This window comes from Pomacea canaliculata, linkage group LG1, assembly GCF_003073045.1.
Source record: "Pomacea canaliculata isolate SZHN2017 linkage group LG1, ASM307304v1, whole genome shotgun sequence".
Lineage (NCBI taxonomy): Eukaryota > Metazoa > Mollusca > Gastropoda > Architaenioglossa > Ampullariidae > Pomacea > Pomacea canaliculata.
The window spans coordinates 24,573,739-24,590,308 of record NC_037590.1 but is presented as its reverse complement, the minus strand read 5'-3'; the positions used below and the strand labels follow the sequence as shown (position 1 = coordinate 24,590,308).

At 37.1% G+C, this 16,570-nt stretch overlaps 2 protein-coding genes across 5 annotated transcripts in view; one reads left to right on the top strand and one right to left on the bottom strand.

Annotated features, from left to right (window-relative positions):
* The window catches only part of LOC112556267 (islet cell autoantigen 1-like), a 29,825-nt gene extending 21,540 nt beyond the window's left edge, over nucleotides 1-8,285 (bottom strand). Inside the window, 12 exon segments of the mRNA XM_025225109.1 lie at nucleotides 2-166; nucleotides 455-537; nucleotides 2,676-2,792; nucleotides 3,453-3,535; nucleotides 3,694-3,918; nucleotides 4,991-5,189; nucleotides 5,645-5,684; nucleotides 5,687-5,767; nucleotides 6,585-6,657; nucleotides 6,972-7,149; nucleotides 7,299-7,364; nucleotides 8,198-8,285. Coding sequence (XP_025080894.1) covers nucleotides 2-166; nucleotides 455-537; nucleotides 2,676-2,792; nucleotides 3,453-3,535; nucleotides 3,694-3,918; nucleotides 4,991-5,189; nucleotides 5,645-5,684; nucleotides 5,687-5,767; nucleotides 6,585-6,657; nucleotides 6,972-7,149; nucleotides 7,299-7,303 — 1,249 coding nt within the window. The 5' untranslated portion in view covers nucleotides 7,304-7,364; nucleotides 8,198-8,285.
* Nucleotides 8,286-9,450: 1,165 nt separating this feature from the next.
* Nucleotides 9,451-16,570, top strand: part of LOC112556216 (oxysterol-binding protein-related protein 6-like) — a 48,269-nt gene continuing 41,149 nt past the window's right edge. For 3 of the 4 annotated variants that reach the window (XM_025225054.1, XM_025225045.1, XM_025225016.1), the window contains exons 1-2: nucleotides 9,507-9,645; nucleotides 16,016-16,319. In XM_025225054.1, the coding sequence (XP_025080839.1) occupies nucleotides 16,269-16,319 (51 nt within the window). In that variant the 5' untranslated portion in view covers nucleotides 9,507-9,645; nucleotides 16,016-16,268. Of the gene's footprint in view, nucleotides 9,646-16,015; nucleotides 16,320-16,570 lie in introns of all 4 variants that reach the window. The other variant, XM_025225027.1, reaches the window with a different exon arrangement.

The window sequence follows — 16,570 nt, the reverse complement described above, 5'->3', positions numbered from 1 at the left end:
CCTGAAGCAGTTTTCTGTTGCTCTGTTGCTGTGGTTTTCACACTGCCCATCAGTTTCTCTGCTTTCTCCAGCTCCTCCTCCAGCTCTTTCATGGCTGCCTCATCATCATGGAAATCCATGAAAGGTTCAGCTTCTTCTTTACCACCTTCATCTACACTTTTCTCAACTGTTCCAAACAAACAACACCCAGTGATATGGGGGCTTGTTACTGACACAGGAGAACCAACTGGTGAGTTGTCATAGGCAATTAAATGTGACTTGCTGTTTACACAGGAAAACTAACTGTTGAGTTTAGAGAGTTTTTTAATTAGGACCAAGGTATGTGCTCCCCTGTCACAATAAAGAATCCCATAGATGATGCAAAATGTGCAGATCGCAACATTTACTTAAAGACATGACTGAAGAACTTCAGACAGACCAACCACCAATACCTTTAGTCTGCAATGATACTGACCCAGTGTGTCATTAGTGGTAGTCTGTTTTGGAGAAGAGTCTTCTAACTTAGTTGCCTTCTCTTCTCCATCCAGAGACAACAGCCTATGCACAGATGAACACCTTTTCATAAAACATGCCAACTTATTCACTCTCTGGTTGATTGTAAACAGCTATTGATTTTAAACTAAACAATCTAAGGATGACATGCTAATATCTCACACACACATACACAGTGCTGAAGTGCATAGACATTTTCATAGGTACAGGTTCAGTTGTGTTTTTTTTTCCACTATCCGTGAGATTTTCATAACTACAAACCATTCCATTTGTAAAATATCACAATTTCTATGGTTTAAAAATGCAATCCCCACTCTTCCTCTTATTTCAATAACTCTGGAATTTACACAAATTCTAATAACACCTTTCTTTCTCTCAATCGCATACCCCAATCCACACACCCCTCATACATCCCCCTCCCCCCAACACACACATGCACAGAGGTACATGCTTACCTATACAAATTTTAAAGCAAGACTTAGACAAAAGCAACCCATACTTGCTTTCATCATGCTGGTGGTATGAGAGCAGCATATACACACTTTAAGAATGCAAGATTTAAAACAGTACAAGGTGTCCTTCCTCCCAATACTTTCAAATAATTTCTATAATGGCAAGGCAGTAGTGCTCCATCATGCATAAGTGCTCCATTTTAGCTTACTCTCATGCTTACATCACCTTTACCTTTGCCATGCAAATCATTAAAAGGAAATGGAAATAGGTTTATGAAGCATAATCTGTGAATATTGGCATGCATATTATTGTTAGCATTCTCTACCAGATGGCCATCAGCTAATCAATGTTCAATCCTTTTTATCAAGCAGACCTTTTCCTGCCTATTATTTGACCACTTAATAAGAATAAAGAGCCTATTCTGGTGTTAGGCTGAACAATCCTTTCTCCCTTCAAATCTGTGCCTAGCCAACAGTTCTTTCACACTATGCAAATTTAAAATGATTTAACTCATATGTATTACAAACAAAATGTGCAAAAGTGGTAAGATACCAAAGTTGTTAAATTTGGACTTGGTATCAGTTGCTGCCACACTGCCTACAGCTGTTTTCACTTTATCCTCCAACAGAACACCTCATTTTTCCCTACAGACTTGAAATATTTGGCCTGGTCATCTGTTAAGATGAAATACTCGCAAGTACAATATGTCAGTGGTCCACAAATAGAGTGCCATTAAAACAGGACCAGGGATGGACTCAAACTTGTAGGGAAATTTTATTATCTGCATTACCTCTTGAAAATACTCTAATAATTGTATCCTTGTAATAGGAAAGTAACATGTCATGAATAGTGCTAAACATTTGTGCACATTATTTATTCACTATGAATAACACCGTCGTCTAAAAGATGCCGCAAGCAAAATTAAGAGAATTGCTAGAAGACAAAAATAAAAGAAGGATGTGATCTCCAAGGAAAAAATGCTTCAGTGACAAAAACAAATCTGTGACTGAATGAACATATGAAGTCTAGCAAAAACTTTGATCTCCACAAAGAACTGAAAGCTTAGGAGGCTAAGATCAACACTGCTTAAAGACACATGGTGGCAGAAAGAATGGTGTATTGACTGTATTCAGTCAAAATGTGCAGTGTATCTAGTAGGTCTCCCAGTCCTTCCCTGGTAAAAGCAATGCTTTTCAACAGCATTCCAAACATTGATTCAGTGTTGCATTGGTAAGGTGCAGCTATGAAGACAATGACAATTTTTTATTAACGAGAAGTAAAATGCTTTTTTTCCATTTAGCCCTTGCCCATTACGGAGAAAAAAATAAACGAAGTAAACGAAGTAATTAAGTACTATGAGAATAATTTCCATGACTGATGGAGAGCTCTGGTGTATGGTAAAGAATTGAAAACCCTACACATTATCAATCAACTTTCAGCATTGTCTTTATTACCTTTATAAAATAAAATTAAACAAATACCTATCTACACAGTGAATACATTATTTGCCATCAAAACAAAGGTAATTTGGAAATGAAACATTTATGAGAGCAAAGGCAAAGGCCACCCACATTCAATATAAATAGGTGCTTGTGTGAAAGAAAATAAAGCAGATACTCCATTCTGTGCATAAAAAAAGATATTCATATTCTACAGTAACGACCCACAGAAAAGTAAGAAAATCTTGAGAGAGGTTATTAGGGATATAAGGACAGGCAGGGTTATAATACCTATCCAGTTCTGACAGGTGAGAATTGCTATTGTGGTGTTTCCTGTCCTGACAACCCCTGCTGCATTCATCTGCCTCTTCATCACTTCCAATCAGTTCATCATCGCTCATCTCTCCCCTTTGTTTGTTGTCCAGGGCACAATAATGATGACAATGTTTACTACAGTTTACATAACAGTTTTAAGCAGACTGCTCTCATTTAAACTTGAGTGCTCCTCCTAAAACACGTTTTATATTTTGAAATCTATCACAAAACCAGGAGGGAAAAAAGGCTCAACAGCAGTGTATACTAGACTACAAAATGGAAGAATGAGATGGTCTTGGTAAGCTCTAGAGAAGTGCTACCTACTCTAGTAAGGATCTTCATAGGTTTTCGTCAAAATCTGATGACACAAAATTCTTGCCACTGCCTTGGAAAATTAGATACAAGTTTGTAATAAGTGAAGACTACATAACACCAGGCTCAAATGCTTTATATCTACATGTCATTGAATTTACCTGTATTACTGATTATTTTGATTTGACATCATTAACAGAATATCCTCACACATTAGCATACACACTGATATGCTTATTGTCAAGGTGCAAAACCCAAAATAGATTAAGAAAAGGTGAAGTGAAAGTTTTCATATTATTCAAAACCAAGATAGCACAACTAGCTGACTTGAAATATAATGTCAGTATTCTGTGGGACTCGTGGTCAAGGAGAACTTTCAAATACCATATCTGAAAACTACACTATAGATGCATGCAAATGACAATCTTAGTACAAACTTACGTTTCTGAATCCCCTGACTCCTTTTCTGCAGGAGTTTTACTACCCGTCTCCTCTGCTAGCTTCCTGCTTGTGTCTGACAGTTCCTACAACAAGAACAAATACTATTACACTGGCAGAATACCTCCTTTTTCCTACTTTCTATGTATAGATTTTTACCATAATTATACACACAAGATAAAAATAATATAAGCAGATGGGGAGATAAATATTTGTTACTTTTGCGCAGGCAATCTGCAATCACCTTCAGCATGTTGAACTCATAGTACTGATAGCCCTTGAAGCTCTCTGCTACAGCAGCCATTGTGCGAGAAGTTTTCTCCCAGAAATGTAGAAGAGTTGATTGGTAATTAGCAAGTACATGGGAGAACATGTTGCAGCGGCTGGCAGCAAGCAAGTCAACCTTCTGCATGACATCAAGCTTCAGTTTGTCAAACCGCTGCTTTGTCTTTCGAACTTGTGCCTGCACCTGCACAAGAAAGGAGCGTTCTAGATCAGCTCCTAATAAAATTCAAACCAAAAAAGTAATGCTACATGCTGTGTATCATCACAGATTTGGAATTATATAAAGGAGTCAGTTCATACTTCTAAATGATTCCACAAAATACAACATATGATTTTATAAAGATGTTGATACATTGCATAATGAGGGACAAGCCAACATTTATTCTGTACAGCAGACTGTGACTGCAAGCAGGATAAGAAGTGGTTTTCCACAAACATTAAAACAAATCAAATCCAGCTTATTATATGTTGGGTTGCAATATCTGGGGATGCATAATAAAAAAATTATGGGGAACTGCCAGTAAATATTTGCTGTGTTATATAATCTTCAGCAGCATGATAATAAAGTTCCCTTAAAGATAGTGTCTGATAGATCCCTTTATCTAAAGTTCACTGCATTTTACACTTCACAGAATCCACACCCAAGAGGAGTCCTTAATATGGATCAATCAAAGTAATAAAATAAATACAAACATGAAGATTCATTACTGACATCATAAATAAAAATACAGTAACATCACACAAATAGGACAGCTTGCAATCCTTAGCCTGTCTGGCAAAGGGACATAGTTCTCATCTACAGACAATGAGGACAAAATTGGGTAAATGGAAGATATTTTGACAAGAGTTCATTTGCTATTTGTTTCTTCTATTTAACAATTATAAACAACAGAAAATCAGGTTCTTGGCTACTATTTTTATCCAAGATATAATAGACACTTAGGAAACACCTTCAAGACCAAGAGTGTGTTTCAGTCTGCTTGTCATGTGAAGTATACTTCTATATGTCCCCTTTTGTAACATGGTGCATATCTACTGATACTCTTTTTTGACATGGTACACACATACTGTTACAATAACTTTTGTGACATGTGCACTTGTACTGTTAATAAACTTTGCAAAACAAATATAATAAATGAAATTTTGTCATCATGCTTAGTAGAGCCTTGTTGTGTGGCAAGGGAAGAGAACTCTATACTCATTTACTCTCCATCAGCATAACTATCCATATGTTCCGCTTAAAAAGACAAATTTACCTTCCGAAATTTTTCCAGCTGTTTGTAAGTATCAGGATCCAGCTCATCAGAAACATTCTTCATCCACAAGAGAGCACCTCTGTATTCTGTTCGTGCACCTTCCATCCGATTGACTGTCACAAGTGTGTCTGAGATTGCACGGTATCTGAATGTCTCTACTTCTTGGTACAAACGAACAAGAGGAACTCGAAGAGCTAACCTAGAAACACAATGAACAAACATAAATATATAAAATCAAAGCACTAGCATTCTCCTTGTCAACATCTTTATAACTGTCCATTAAAAATGCCTCAGCAAGAAAAACCAGAAAATAACATATTCTTGTGATTTCTCAGCAAAAGAAACTCATGTTTTTTACCATAAATTTTAATTAGATTAAGTAGGCTTGTAAATTATGTCAGAAATAAATCAGTAATGACAAAAATCCGTAAAATAAACAAACGTATATAAATATATATCCATGCAAACTGTGTGAAAGGATAAAGCCTGTAAGATACCAATAATAAAAATATTGTCACCAAGACATTTTGACAATATGTGACTAGATAAGACAGCTTATCAAGATATCTCCATCCCGAGTGTTTTATCAAATACAGTCTTCTTAATTATAAGTTGAAGAAAACTTCAATGTTAGCAATAAGTAAATCAGCTGACCTTTGCTGGGCTGAAAAACTCTGAGACTTTCCACTGCCACCATCATTTTGCCAGCACGAGTCTTATCATGACTACTATGTGTCTTGAGAAAGCGTCCCATTGCATTTTCTTCTTGTGCAACAACTATAACAATAGATCGATCACATCTGAGACACTTGAAAATGACAAAAGACAAAAGCACTTTTTTTTTCTCACAAATATATATGCAAATGAGTGCAAACACGCATGGTGGCTAAAAAAGCCAGTCACTATGACATTGAGAATAGGCTCTGACTGACACAAATTCACCTCTCTCTCTTGATGTTATACCTATGATGGTTTTCTCAGGTACTTGATTTCAACTTTCTGTGTATACAGGTGTGTGTGACTGAGACAGAGAAAGATTTTGTAAGGCACATTGATTAAATAAGTGTGCTCTTACACATACTCTCTGTATGTTTGCATGTTAATGTCAAGCACTTCAAGTCTCCTATTTTGGTAAAGAATAAACAACACTGACATATTTGTAGCCACACGTGTGAAGACATACTTTCATAGCTACACAAATAAATGACAACACCTTTGTAAGTGTGTGAAAACATGTGCATATAACTCTTATTCTACTCCGTATATCTTCAGCCTACAGAGGCAGTATTTTCTACCATACACTGGCTCTTTTACTAAGCCATTTTATAAGTTACACAACTATTTCAGAGAGTAAAAGCACTCATTTCTATAACATCAATTACAGACTAATTTGAATTACTTCAGTTACAGGGTCTTTTGTGTAGCCTCAATTACAGACATTTGTGTAACCTCAGGAGCAGGCCCATTTGAATTCTGCTATATTTCTTTGTGTCTAATGTCTTGTTTGTCTCGTCTTAACAAATATACTTACAAATAAATACAATCTACTTATGAATTTAGCATTTATTACCTTGCAAAAGAAAAATTTTCTTACCACATAACCTGTCTTGATATTTTTCAATGACTCTAAGAAGCTCCATGCTAGATCTTTGAATTGCCTTAAAAACCTGTGAAATATAAAATCATATTAAAACAAGGCATAGTCAAAGAATAGATTTCATTAAAACGCGTGCCCGTGATAACAATTAATTAACCATCATACCAGCATTAATACAAAAATAGTAATATTTGTGAGAAAAGAATGAGTAATTAAATAATAATTATATAAACATTGAGAAGGGCAAAACAAATCAGACTGATTATATTTTCAAGATATTGTGCTGTCTTCCTTAGCAACTGGCATTTTTCTTGATGATGATAAAAAAATGATTGCTTTGTTAACTACAGTGCCAATCAGTAAGTAAATTTTCTGCACAATGACCTCTAATTTTGCATCTAGTTCAGCATCAGAAGCAACCACATGCTCGTCTTCCTTCTTTCCAAGTTTCTGCATGACAACTTGTTTTGTAGTCCAGTATGTCTCTTTCATTTTGTGCAAAGTTGATGTGTTTGTGTTTTCCACAAAACGGTCATAACTTGATCCATAGTAGCCTTGAGCACTGAAATAATTATTTCAGTATACCAGTACTTTTTAATTAATACAATAACGATGCAGATATTTACTGGGTTATCAAATTACAACAAATTTCTTGAAAATATGTTTTGCATAGAAACTAGAAACAATAAAAATGAAAATAAAAGAACTTACGACATTTTAATGTTTTTAAAGAGACCCCAGACTCCAAGTGACAAACAGGTCAGCTGCTTCAATGTGCTGAAATATAAAACACAGTTCTTGTTCTTCTTATACAAACTATTAGAATTTTATGCTGAATAAAGTAGGAGATCAACAGAAATCAACTACCCATTATGACCTTGAGACTTGAGACTACTACTGTCTTCCCACTACATAAACCTTCACTCTGTGACATCTTCCATTAATGTTATGTGTATTATACACACAAAAATTCAAAATCATTATGTCCCAAGAAAAGCAAAAGCATTTACAGAGAACTCAGAATGTTGAGTGTGAGATATCTCACATTGTGTAACGGACATCTTTAAGCCACTGTTTATTTCAGTGTATGTTACTTAAATGACATTTGTTTTTAATTTCCCATTCCATCGTGTGCCTCTTGATTTTTTTAATTATTTGTGGAATCATTAATACAAATAGAGCTAATAGAGTGTTTTCAGTTTAAGATCGATAAATTCAAGTTTGTCGTATTATATTTGTTTTGAGCTTTACATAAAACTAAAAACAAAATTTTATCGATGTTACTAGTAAGCCTTTAAGTAATGACAATTTTTTTAACGGCACTTGTCTCTAAATTTTACATGTGGACAGATACAGGAAGATCTCTGATTCATGTCCTGCGAGACAGTCCATTCATCGGTAATGCACAACTGCTTTTTATCAGTTTGAAGGTGCACATTTATCAAGACAGCAAGTGTCTGCGACACTGCATTGTTTGCGTATATTTGATGAAGGATAATTACAAGCCTAAACAGAGCTTTCGTAACGTATTTCAGTGACTATAATGGCATTTAAGATGCTAATTAAATAATGAACATTTTATCTAAAATATACTAGAACGTGCATAATACCTCTTCAACACCTGTTTAGTTGTCACTCGTCATCCATTTTGACGTCGGAAGCAGCCGATTTGCATCGGTAATGACCGGAAGTAAGCAAGGGACGGTACTCATTGGCAACAATGAGAAATAAAGGCTACACAATCTTTCATGACGTCATGTATGATCGTTTGTATATTATTCATCCTTTGTTTAGAGATTTGTAATTTGTTTTGTATTATTTTAGTATTTTTCAATTATGTTTCTCTAATATCAAAGGCCTGTTCTATCGCAGAGAATTCATGACCATGAACTTCATTGTATTATCTGGTTTAAAAATGAAAAAAAAAAAAAAGAAAATCAGGTAAAGCTAGTCGTCTGGCCTGTAACCAATTTTCATTTCGTTTGGGGTTTTCTCGAGGCCAGCCTTACGTGAGGGGGCACATCCCCTCTCCCTCGCTGCTTCATATATAGTTCAACCTGCAGACTTTGACAGAGAGACGTCAAAACTGTGTTTAAAAAAACCTCTAATCGTCTATATACCCGCCTTTTCAATCAGAGACTATAATATATTAATATACACGCGGCCCACCCACGTGTCGAATCCTACAGATATAATTAGCAAGATCGAGTCCCAGCTTATGCAGTTTTTTTACAGATGTATGAGACCACTTGCTTTAGACACGTGAGTGTTGGTGTGAACGAATGTGTACGCATTATACCAATAAATCCTTTCGAGGCGCAAATTTAAATATATATATTTCACGTTTTGTGATCAACGGTAAATACGCTGGGAAGCATTATAATTATATATACAGATATAAATGTTCGATCTCATATATGGTTTTATACATAACTGTTATATAATTTCCTCATCTGGGAAAACGCTTATAATTAATTACCATGCAGTCATTCGGTTATTTTCACCTTTTTTTATTGTCTAGTTAACGGATGAGTTTTGAAAGATGAAATTTACAGGTTAGTTTTATTTTGCCTATATTTACGGATATCTGTTTTTTTTTTAAAAAAAACGCAAACCACTCAGGTTGGTCTTTAAGATCATTTTACAAAACATTTTCTAAATCATTAAAAGTTTTGTTCGAATCGATGAGGTAATCTACGCTCAGCTCGGTGCTTGTTCTTAGCTTTTGGATGCAGCGTTTAAGGCTACAGTTCATAAGTGCAAAAACTAGCATTTAGTGCCCTTTGAAAAACGATTAAGTTACATTTAAGCATTACAGATTCTTTTCAATGCTCGAGGATATGAAGCTTTGGGCATGGCTCGCGAGGCTTTGGAGACACGTCACCTATTTAAGTGTACCTCACTGCGGCGAGAGGGGACAGGCTTCCGTCACTTCCGGTAGTCTGGATGGCGGCTGCTCATTGAGAACAAGGGTGTGTCATTATTGTTTTATCAACCGAAACCCGTCACTGCGCTAAATATATTTGATTTAAATTAAAACTTTCTGGTGAAAGCCCAAGTAAGTGTTGCAACTTAATTTAATTATATATTTTGCTTTCGACTTGATATGTCAATCTGGAATGGGGCATCTTGATTTTGAACCATTCACTAGTATAAATCAAGTATATGATGCCATGAACAGGTGTAACAATATTCTAGTAAAGGTTGCACGTTCAGCGTCTTAACGGCTTACAAGTAATATATCATTATTATTTGCTACACTATGTAAATTATTTCCACGCAGTTGCTTGATGGGGTGGGAATGGGGGTCTGACGAAATCACTTCGGTATCAAATTATCTGATAACGGAGTACGTTGTTCTAGAATGTGGGCGTGGCTCATAAATCCCGATAAATGCACATATGCAACCAACAGTGAACTACGGAATTGTTGATTGTTAAAGTACAATTTTAACTTGCACACACGAAACTAACACGAAGAGGAAAAGCCATTTGAAAGTTGACCAAAAGTGATTACAAAGTGGAAGACCTTATGTTTCACGTATACACTGTGCATAATTTCAAATTTCCCTCATCCGATAGGGTGCATAAAAACATTTGATCAAAGGATATATTTGAAAAAAAATATTTTCCTTTGATGTTAGTGCCTGACATAAATTAACAAATGTCATTTACTGGTTATGTTTCATTATTTGTTGCATGCATATGCTTTAATAGCTACATTTGATTATTAGTGTATGTTTTAGTTTAAAATGTTGTACAGAGGGTTTTTTAGTTCATTGATTTTGACATTACTAATATATAAATATTCTGCAGATGGTGAGATAATTTTGAAACTTTCTTTTTTTAGCAATGCAAAATCAAAATGAATAAAAATGACTATTGGTGGACTAAATTCGATACATTTGTAGAGAAATTATGCATTTGTTTCATATCAAAGTTTGATTGGGCAGCTGGTCAACTTATTCATTTGTCACTTTTTTCACCACCCTGGAGAGTCATTCACATCACTATAAATCAGTAAATCATAATAGATTCCTGAACATACCTGTAGTATTGTGGATTAAGACTAGATGGATAGCCTATGTTTGCTATAATTTAGCATCTGAACAAGAATTCATTTACTAATGCTGATACAATGCTACTAACTGCAGGTTGTGAATATTAAAAAATTGGCAGTGGTCTTAAAAGATGTGTCTCAATTTATACATGATGTATCTGTTCATGACTATGCAGTCTACTTCGTAGCTATTGATTTTATGCAGCTTCTGATCTTCTGTTAGATCTGTTAAAATAAGACATTTTGGCTGTTGCACAAAATAACTTCTTAACGATGAAGCTTATTTACCATTTTGATTATTGATACAACATTTTTGCTAAGGGGATTTCATTTTACTGACATATTCTGTTTAGAATAATGACATGTCAGATAGTGCCTGTGCACTCTGTTGTAGGGCTATTGCATAAAATATTAGGCTTTCTGGTTATTTAAGTACCACTTTCATAATCGTATGATACTCGCTTCCTAAAATGCAAGAATTAGTCTTGCAAATAGGAGAACAGTGTCATTTCTGATGATGCTGCAGAAAATCAACCTAAAAACTTTTTTTCCCAGCACTCCAGTTATCATTTTTTTGACTAATGACAAATAATTTTGAAAAGTGTTATCTTTGATCATTCTTAGTATAGAAATGGGGAGAGGGGGTATGAAAATACCAGCACATACTGGTTTTAAGCTGGAATCGCTTTACTAGTCAGTCTGCCAGCAAAACTTGATTGCTGAAACAATTACCTTTTAGATCCCTTTATTGATCTCATGGCTATAACCAGGGAGACTGACACAACCCTTGGGCAGGGTCTAATTTCCTTGGAAAGGGGAGACTGCATGTAGATGGCACCATTGAGGAATCTTTACAGTCTCACTGGTATTTGCACTGTACTTCAGCAAGCAGAAAAGTTAACTTTTCAGCATGCAACCTTTATTCAAAATGTTGCTTTATTTCCATGTGTCCTACTGTTTGTAGAGCCAGTACTCTACTGATCCTGTATGGTTCATTATATGTAGAAGGCAGAGTACAACTCACTTCTTCCACTGGTTTTACCTTTCTTGACAAATCAGTAACTATCTCAGTAAGTAGTAATATTCTTGTATTCAAGAGAGATTGCATTCGCAATAGAGCCAGTGTTTCTATAAGGGTGCTTATTTCTGATAAAGGTAACTAATGCTTTACAATAAATCTGGATTTTAAGAAAGGAGTAAATTTTATACACTGCAGGTGCTACTTTCAGAGGTGTAAATTTATAAATTAGAAAAAATTGCATGCTTTTCATATCTTTTCTTTTCTGTTTTATTCCTTGAAACATATTCCACAATGAAAAATGCAGTTGAACACATTTCACCATCCATTATCTTGCCAATCCCTCATGTGGCTGCACTTTGTGGCTGAACTGATTCCCCCCACAGTGGCCCCTAATTGTGGATCATGTACCTTCCTTATACTGCACTCCACTGCACTGTCACTCAACATTTGCTGGATAGATAGGATTACAAGTTAAGACTGCAGTCAGAGTTTTGTTTATATTAGAATAGACAGCCTATTCACCTTGTGGACTGAACATCCAAAGTATGGTGTCAGTGTTCTTTTGTATGGTTTGGACATCAGATAATTATTCTGAAAAGTGGTTCATATAAGTAGCTTCCTGGATTTCTGTTTGAGGACATATATGTTTGCAATTATATCTCGTGTTCATGATCTAACTGATCAAAGTTATGCATAAAAAAAATAAACATTTCTATTTTCTTGCAAATACTTTCATTTAGTTTCAGGAGCAAGTAGATAGTGTGCTCTCAGAAAACAGGAATTGCCATGTCATATGCAGAAACATCAAAGATAATGACTAGCATCCTGCCCTATGAACAAATAGGTGTAAGAGAACGTGTTGCATTGTAGGTAATTCATAATCTATCCAGTAAGTAGTTCAACTATGCTATTACAGGGACCATTATTATCATCATCCTTCTTGTCTCTGATCACAGCATTCAACAAATGATTGTGTCAACATTTAGTGCAACTATTTCTGCACATTATGAGTTTTATGATTCAGGTTTTAGGTTTGCTTTCTCCAATCTGACCATAGTAATCTGGCAATCACAAAAGTTTAAGTGGTCTGTCTTATTGTCTTTTTGTCCCTAGTTGCCATTTCAAAGAGAACCAGACACTGGATCTTTCAAGCAGCTTTTTTTTTTTTTTAAATCTTAGAATACCAGATAGTACTACTGATATATTTGGGCAAAATGTTACCATGATGACTGTAGCTTGTATCATTACAATTGTATTGATCATTCTGTTTGTATTCTTTATGCAATTTTCATTCAGCATAAAAATCTACTGCAAGATAGCTTTCCTGATGTGTATAATACCATTGGATAGTTACAGATTGTTTGAGTGGAAAATTTTCCAGGAAATTTATACCGATTGCCATAAAGTCTCATTTCCTGGTGGCAGATGCCCTCTGACCCTGCCTACAAAATAATGAAAGTACTTACACAAGCAAATGCAAGAATGGATAGCAGAGATTAGGACATGTTATAATCTCTTGAATTTCACTCATCTCTTTTTTCCTTTAGTGTAAGGACGATGCTATTTTCATTTGTTTGGACATTCACATCAGCCTGTTGTGAACACCTAATACAGCAACGTATTTCACAGTTTGGTCTATCAGATTTGTACAGCGCTTACTTGTATGGAACATTAGCAAATATAAAATAAGGGAAATACAAAGCCTGTAACAATAATCTGCAGAATTTCCATGTATCCATATGGGATGGCAGAAACATAATGGCATCAGAACTATTGGTTTGCTTGGATTTTGTATGCAGCAGATAGTATTCAAATGATGCAGCCAGTCAGACACTGCTACAGCGCCAGACCAAACTATGGCAACATTGACACTTCGAGCTAGGATCCACATTAGGGCTGATGCAAGCTGATAAAATGAGTACCCTGCATAATTTCAATAATGCATATCTCTCACTAGTTTTTATGGACAAAGTGTGCAGATTAGTTGGGGCCAGTGTTTTGTGATTGTTTGTTTTGAGATTTTGATGAGTTTCTGCATTTCACAAGCCTGAGGTCATGCTGTTCACTGGCATATAAACAGAGGTACTATGGGTGTCAGCTTTTACCTTGCATGTAAATTGCATAGTCATAGATTTGATATGCTCCCAAAGTAGCCGTAAGTGTTAGTAATGCTGTATGCATGTTCATCCAGGTCCTCACTTTAAAGGTGTTCACCGGGTCTTGTTGAATGACACCTGTAGATGTGTCACAAGACAGAGCGTTTAGCTCTATGGGGTGATGGTGGTAAAATGTGAACTAATATCTTTCCTGGATCGTGATCTGCACATCAAATGGATAACTATGACCAGAGAATATCAATGCAATCATGTAGAATATTGCATAACTTTCAACTCTTTCTTTCTTGCCCAAGCACCAAGCTGGTCCGCACGGAGAGACGACAGTACAGCACGGAGACTATAGGGACATGATAGGAGCAGGATATGACAGGGACATGATAGGAACGATGACAGGGGCAGCAAGTGGATGATGTCAGGTGGTCTGGCGTCATCGGGAACGTCGTGTAATGGTCTATAACAAGGGGCTGTCACCGCCATGATCTGTTGCTTTCAGGGATCGATGTATCGAAAATCAATGTAAATATGTGCAAAGAACGTTACGCCTGCTACTTTGACCTTGCGGCGAGTGTCTACAGTAGAATATACAGTTACCTTAACATTTGTCGCCATGAATGTACAGGTGGGCAACGCTTAACGACAAAGATAAATATGCTTCGATCGCTTAGCTTATATTATCATAAGTATTATGTATTCTACATAACTGTATGTGGTATACTTTTTGGAAAGCGACACAGTTTCCACCGCCGCAACAGGTAGCGTCACCAAAGATATCTATATTCTAGAAAGTCTTGGCAGCACTTGCAAAGCTCGGGTACAGGCATTTACCAGCAGCACGCTATAGCCCGTAATTTTTATATCCCACGGCGCACTCGGACGCCGTTTTCGCACGCCCCTGCCACTCCCTTCATTTTTTTCATCGCCGCTGGCTGTCCGCCTACGCAACCTCATTTTCCTCGTCGACTCCCCCTCCCCCCTTTCCGTATAATTGTATAGCACATACACTCCTAAGAAGCATGCTTTTAGGGCTTAAGAGCAAGAACGAGACATGGGCAATATAAGGGACAGAAGAACAAACAACATATGAACTTCGGAAGGATAAACAACAGTACCGATGATGAATAAAAAAACAAATACAGAAAACGCAAAGAGGAATCAAGTAACAAGGACTGAGAGTATCGTTATTTTGCAAAAGAAAGACGAGCAGGGAAGTACATGTAGCAATACGCGGAAAAGGAGAGAAGGGTGTGACAAAGGACTAGCATTGTGTGGACTGTTGTTGAGGGTAATAGTCTAGCACGCACATAGTGCGCACAATCATTGAAGCTACAGATTTTGGGGGCGAGGGGAAGGTACCGGAAAGTAGAAAATCCTAGTTAAATTGTGTGTGTCTTTTAACTGGAATTGAAAATATGATTCATTACAAATGGGTTTATAGACGTCAAGTGAAAGGGGCTGGCTCTGAAGATCGCTGGGGCGTGGATTTGGTCTTGAACGTCGTCAGTGATACGGAAAAAGGCTTGATTAACTTTAACAAGGTCTTGATGTAATCTGTAAGAATTATTTACACTGCCTCTTTACTGTATATTAATGCTACTTTTGTCTACTTGGGCACAATTAACTTTCACTGAAATTGTTCTGTTAAAATTTCACAAAGGTATCGTGCTGTTGGTGCTCATTGGTGGCCAGCTGTACACCTTGCACATTCTTGCTTGACATATATGCCAAACTAGAGAAAAAACGTGTTTTTTTACGGCTGCCAAAGTACGTAAATATTCATTTTAAAAGTTTTATTCTCTGGGATCAGTTTCTCTGGCATATGAGCATAGCGCAGCGTGGGAAAAAGATTTTTTTTTCCAATGATATTGAGAATGAACATAATCACACGGTTGGGATGGTGAGATCTACAAACGTCTCGTATTGATTACATTGCTTGCTGTTACTGACATTTCCTCACATGCGGCTGAAAGTACAGCTTGCTTATGAATTTAGGAAGTCTTTGGTGTCGAGATGTTCATGCGTTTCTCCTTGCTGGTTGCTTCTGCCTGCATGGGTACAGCACTGAAAACGTTTGGGTATGACATCTTGGGCAGTAAGCCAAGTGTGCTGAAAAGTGTTGTAAAGTAGTAACGTCTAGGCATTGGTTGTAAACCTAGAAGCAGATAATTCAGGTGGTGATGTATGGGCGGTCAAACACGCAGGCCAACTCACGTGCGGTGTTCGCTTGATTTCAGAAGTGCCCGGTGCTGCGCAGTGCCTATGGATCGGAGCGTCCCAGTCAGGCAGCCTGCACCCAGGGCCCCTACCATCTTCTCGAGCCTGTGATCGCCAGCATCGCCCTGCCTCCACTTACTGCACACACGCGCCGCTGCTTCACTCCGCGTCCTACAGCCGCCGCCGCCGCTGCCGCTGCTGCTGGTGTTGCGGCAGCGTCGTCGCGTCGCGGCACAGCCGTGACTTGGCGTGGTGTCGGGATAAGCTGCAGGCATGGCTGACGAGCGCCATCAGTTTCGACACAGTGACACGGCGTCAGACTCGGTGAGTGTGCTGCCTGGTGCGGGCGATGTTACAAGGTGTGTGGGTGGGTGAGTGGGATGGGGTGTGGGTGTGATCATGTTCTTATGTGTTATGACTGTTCATCTTTACTCTCTTACCTTTCCAACGTTTTCGCGCGCACACACACACCTATCTACCACGATGTTATGTCTAAATAACAAATTAATGTCATCTTTTGCAAGTAGTGGGATCATTATATTTGTCCAAAAGGATGTTCATTGGGAAAAAAAACC